We start from the raw sequence: 5,640 nt of genomic DNA on the forward strand, positions 1-5,640 counted from the left end.
TGGTGTGGCTGTCAAACTACATACATTATCCATGTCCCACTCATTGTTTTTGGTACTTTTGGTTCTGGTGCCTACTTAAAGGTTTATTCATTTTAAGACTACTGAAACTAATTAGAAAGCAGTTAAACACAGCCTTTCAGCTATAATTTAACTAATATAAACTGTTATTTTCGGTATACTGGCTGGTTCCAAGTTGTCGCCGTCCATGGATGTTTAGTCCGCAAAATTATGGCAATTTCACACCCCTGATCAAGGTCCGCATAGATCTCTTTCCACCTTGTTCCATCCTTTCCGGCAAAAGTTTTTAAAATGTAGATAAAGCAGATTGAAACGTATGTCGGTTACTGCATACAATGTCAAAACTGACAACTTCGGTCGCTTTGGATTTTGACTGTTCTTGTTTTTTTATTGCTGTGCGACGTTCAATATTTTTTTCCGATTAATCATCAAAAGCTGTGCAAATGCGTGAATCTGTGTAAAATTGTTATTTTAGTGAACGAATAAGTTATTTTCGACGTCAAAATGGTGTAGAATTTTAATGTAACCTTCGTACAGAACGGGTAAGTGGAAAGAAAATCAAAAAAGGGTGAAAAAATCGAAAAAATACGCAGCTTCCTATCAGACATTTTATTGACAAACTTTTTGTTGCTTTTGCTGTGTTAAATTTGTTCTGGGTGAAAAATTTTGCATGTTGAATAAATTCCAATATTTTTTTATTATTTGCTTAAAAACCAAATGAATTAGATGATTTGTCTCTGCATTTCCAGCAATTATAAGGTTGTAAAGAGGCTTTGTTGGCTACCCCCTGCTAAGAGCAGAAGCTAGTCTAGTGAGCCCTTGCACAAAGAAGTAGTCATGGCAGATATGATGCGGATGAGTGGAAGTGGGGCGCTGGGAGGGTTTCAACGGGATAAACTCGGTTCGCCTTCCACCGGGTCTGAGGATGGCGGTGGAATCGATCTCGGTGATATTGCACAGGAATTGGATCAGGATGAGTTCGACGGACCGACAACGTTGAACGGTAAGTTTATCTAATTCTCCTTGCTGACCTGTTCGGTCAATAAATATTTTTTTGTTTCAGGAGATCGTCCAGCGATAACTGCTCCTCCGGAAAGTGAATGGTATCATGGACGGTTGGATCGCTTTAGTGCTGAACAGAGGTTGAAATCTGCTTCCAGACTCGGAAGCTATTTAGGTAAGTATTTCTTAGAAACATTTATATGTTTCTGGTACATTTTATATTGATTTTCAGTTCGAGAGAGTGACCGTAAGCCCGGTTCGTACGTTCTGAGTTACTCTGGAAGAACGGGAATCAATCATTTCCGTATTACGGCAGTTTGTGGAGATTTTTATATTGGAGGACGGCAGTTTTTCTCCCTGAGCGATTTGGTCGGTTATTATACATCTTGCAGCGATTTATTGAAAAGAGAAAAGCTAGTTTATCCAATTCCACCTCCTGAACCAGTCAATGACAAGAAACGCGTTGTGGCTATATTACCATATACGAAAATGCCCGACACTGACGAATTGACCTTCCAGAAGGGAGATATATTTTTCGTACATAATGACATGGGAGACGGCTGGCTCTGGGTAACCGCTCATCGAACCGGAGAGCAGGGGATGATTTTCCGTGAATTAGTGGAAGATTTGGATCCTAGCATTGATCCAAATACGGTATTTTCATGGTTCCATCCAACTTGCTCAAAGAACGAAGCGGTCGATATGCTGGTCAAAGCTGGCCCAGGGAGCTTCTTGGTTAGACCAAGTGATAACTCTCCAGGAGATTATTCTCTTTTTTTCCACATAAACAATCAAATTCAACGTTTTCGTATTGAGAAAAAAGGTGTTCGCTACCTGATGGGAGGACGGACCTTCGAGTGCTTGGATGCAGTCATCAACCGATACCGAAAGGAACAGATTGTTGAAGGTCATACATTGATGCACGCGGTAATCAACGGCAGTCAACCGGAGTACCATCCACCTACCAGCGTGGCTAGTGCTGCCGAGAAAATCTATGCTACTTTGCGTGAATGTCGTGATCAAAACATTTTGAAGAAAACAAAGGGCATAAAACATCACGGTTATTTGCTGAAAAAATCGGACAAAACTGCCAAATGGAAGCAACTATACTTTGCTTTGCTGGTTGAAGGATCGGAAACTCATCTATGCTTTTACGACAGCCCGAAGAAAACGAAACCAAAAGGATTAATTGATCTCTCCTGTGCTTATCTCTACCAGGTGAGAATATTTTATTACATTATGTTACAGTTGCCTATAACAAATACAATGTTTCTAATATTTCACAGTGCCATGAATCTTTCTGGGAAAGGCAGCACTGCTTCCAGATTGTTGAGCGTGCACTTCCATGCTTAGCAACGATTTCCTATCTATGTGCCAACAGTCAGGAAAGTTACATTGAATGGGTTACTGCTCTCAAATCCCACTGTGTGTCTCAACTCAGCAAGGCCCAGTCGAAAGTACCTCGACTGCGAGAATTGCGCTGTCTCAATCTTCAAATTCTAGAAGCACACCGATTGCCGTTCAAGTTAGTTCCGCATCCGTACTGCATTGTGTCTCTTAACCAAGTAAAAGTGGGCAAAACACGAGTCAAAACCGCTCCAGATCCGGTCTGGGAAGAGGAATTTGTGTTGGAGTGAGTAGATATTTGGTTTCTATTTAATGAACTGTTATCCTTCTAAATATGTCGGTTTTATCCCTTTTCAGTGATGTCCCACCAGATGTGGTTACTGTGACTATCACTGTACTGAGCAAAGGTAAACGTGGCAAAGATTCGGAGGTTGCAGAGCTGATCGTTGATTTGTGCGGACTTAAAAATGGTCAGGAAACTGAGGAATGGTATCCGCTAATCGGCATGACACCGATGGGCGAATGGGGCTCAATTCGCTTGCGTATACGCTATTTAGACGATTTGGTTATGCCGTGCGAAGAATATAGCCCGTTACAACAGCTACTGGTTGAGCCGGAATTGAACGCAGTTCGCGCGTTGGCTGAAATTTGCCACAATGACCGCATCCCGTTGGCAACGTCGCTGCTGAAAGTGTTTCGCCATGAGAAACGTGAAACAGAATTGCTGAGAATACTCTGCCAGGCCGAAGTGGCACGTGAAAATGAGACGACCACGTTGTTTCGAGGTGCTTCGTTGGCTACTACACTCATGGATCTTTACATGCGTGCCGAATGCATAGTATTCCTCCAATCAGCTGTTTCCGACACAATCCAAAGAATACTTGAAAGTAAGCAGTCAGGAGAATTGAATCCAACAAAAATGGATGTCAACGACGATGCCTGCTCAAATGCCGAATTCCTGCTAATGATTCTGGACCAAGTCACTCAGTCAATCTTTACTTCGCCAGATGCATGCCCACGGACAGTGCGCTATATTTGTAACTGTCTCCAAAAGGCGGTGGTAGCCAAATGGCCCTCTCCAACCGAACGACTTGTGCGTACCCGTATCGTGTCTGGATTCATATTCTTACGTCTTCTTTGTCCAGCTTTGCTCAATCCACGTCAATTCAGTCTAGTCAGCGAAACACCTCACCAGATGGCTACTCGGACACTTATTATGGTTGCCAAATGTTTGCAAAACTTGGCAAATTTGGTCGAGTTTGGCGGAAAGGTATGCTACGCAAAATTTCCATCTCCAAATCCTCCGTATTCAATACGCATATTTTTTTTCTTTTAATTTAATTGCAAAAATAGGAACCCTACATGGAAGTGGTGAATCCGTTTATTTTAAAAAATAAGGAGCGTATGATTGTCTTTTTAGATCAGCTATCCTCAGTGACGGATCCAAATCCACCACCGGGTTGTATGGTAGAACAAAACAACTGTACACTCTCAAGCACAGATGCAGGTATGAAATTTGGCATTATCAAAGTTAAGTTCAAACCACACTAAAAAAAACTGTATATTTTCCAATTGACAGGACGGGAGCTTGCCACTCTGCATCACATCTGCGTTTCGTACCTACCGGAATTGCAATCAATGAGTAAGACTAACAATGCGCTCAAGAAATTGGTCACAGTCACCGATATGCTGTCGAAGCACAAACTTAAGTATCGCGAGATGATCAGCTAATCTGTGAGCAAACGAGCAAAATAAGCGAAGTCGAAGAACAATATGGATGTAATACATTGGTCTAAAATCTTACACTTCCTTTGACGTTAACGTCTTGAACACAAACAATGTCGGGGCTAATTTACCCGTTTGAGAGTATAAATACTACCCGTATATAACAGAATTTCCAGAGTTTGAGCACTCTTAAATTTCCAAGATGTTGCACATTTTAGTTTTGGTTTACTCTGAATTTTTGGAGTAGGTAAAGTTAAATTCTAAAGCTGCTTATTTGTTGTATTGTTCTAACGATAAATTGTATTCTACAGCTACACAATCGTTTTATAGCATTTTACGGTACTCAGGAGAGATATCTTTAGGCATAAAATTTTGACAAAAACGGAGCAAATAAAATGGACGTATATTTCATCGCACAACAAAGAATAGGATATTTTCCATTACCAGTTTGGGTTTTAATATGTCTTAACGAAATAGCAACCATTCTAGACTTGTAAAGTCTGGTTATCTTAGTTGAAATATCCGCTAGAGAAACATGATTAAATAGTAACAATAGATCCACTTCTTGGACATACCAGTTCGTGTTTTGCATCCCAAATGTTTTTTTCTTGTTTTAGCAAACTGCCGAATAATTGAAAAATAAATAAACTCATAGAAATAATTTACATTTGAACAGATTGATAACGTTCTAGACTGTGTAAACCGAAGAAACTACTTTCGTAGAATAGTGTGGTGTCAGCGAAACAAACGAAAATCAACCCATACCATAATAAGAAACGAAATAATTTTAATTCTAGTGGCATGTTGGAAACAAACAGGAACTAAAAAACAGAATATTATACCAAAAAGACGTGGAGATTCAATTCTCAGTGTAGCGTTTAGGAGACTTTGTCTACGTGCATTTACTTGCGTTTTCCGCTCTGCTCGAAAGCCCAGATACATCCTAGGTCACTTGATAAGTGCGGTGTATTTGAAAGTTGATTGCAGGGACGTTGATAGCGAGTGCAAAAAAAACGCCATTTTAGTTAATACACAGATATTTATAAATATGTTATTTTCTACTTTTTATATGCTTTTATTAAAATATTTTCTCTGCTGTCACCCAGATCAATTAGGCCAAGCTTCAGCCCAGACAATTTTCAATGCATTTTTATAATCATATTTAAACGCAGAATATTACAAATAATTAACGAAATAATAAAAAAGTGTACTTTTCTCAAAACAAAAAGAAAGAAATGGCAATATTCAAAGTCTAAGCCAACCCATGCCTAAGACCTACCAAGCAATAACTTCGCTCCACATTAATTTCCGAAGAACTTCATCCTTGGCACCGGGTCTTATGTGCCTGAATATGTAAAACTGTTATTTAAGATGTTGTATGTTCCCGCTGCTACTCATAAGCCTGCCTTATTAGTATACTAGAATCTCTTTACGTCCATTCATTTTACGTGATTTCGTTTTACGTCCAAAATTTGAATAAACGTCCTCTTTTTCTACGACCGATTTTTTTTACGTCTCCCCAATAGTGGACGTAAAACAAGATTTGAG

The 5,640-nt window shown here is 39.8% G+C and overlaps 1 protein-coding gene across 1 annotated transcript; it reads left to right on the forward strand.

Moving 5' to 3' along the window:
* The first annotated feature begins 434 nt into the window (after positions 1–434).
* Positions 435–5,309, forward strand: LOC128744498 (ras GTPase-activating protein 1). The gene is made up of 9 exons (XM_053841551.1): positions 435–560; positions 768–1,021; positions 1,082–1,195; positions 1,253–2,238; positions 2,307–2,653; positions 2,725–3,637; positions 3,721–3,874; positions 3,947–4,339; positions 4,404–5,309. Exons 2-8 carry the CDS (start codon positions 856–858, stop codon positions 4,096–4,098), a joined length of 2,832 nt encoding a protein of 943 aa, XP_053697526.1. The 5' UTR covers positions 435–560; positions 768–855; the 3' UTR covers positions 4,099–4,339; positions 4,404–5,309.
* Positions 5,310–5,640: the final 331 nt, after the last annotated feature.

This window comes from Sabethes cyaneus, chromosome 3 (assembly GCF_943734655.1).
Source record: "Sabethes cyaneus chromosome 3, idSabCyanKW18_F2, whole genome shotgun sequence".
Taxonomy (NCBI): domain Eukaryota; kingdom Metazoa; phylum Arthropoda; class Insecta; order Diptera; family Culicidae; genus Sabethes; species Sabethes cyaneus.

Excerpts from the sequence above, each read along its gene's own strand:
- LOC128744498 (XM_053841551.1), top strand. The coding sequence starts at position 856 with ATGGCAGATATGATGCGGATGAGTGGAAGTGGGGCGCTGGGAGGGTTT. Across the intron at positions 1,022-1,081 it reads CGGACCGACAACGTTGAACG|GAGATCGTCCAGCGATAACT; the intron begins GTAAGTTTATCT and ends TTTTTGTTTCAG. Across the intron at positions 2,654-2,724 it reads GAAGAGGAATTTGTGTTGGA|TGATGTCCCACCAGATGTGG; the intron begins GTGAGTAGATAT and ends ATCCCTTTTCAG.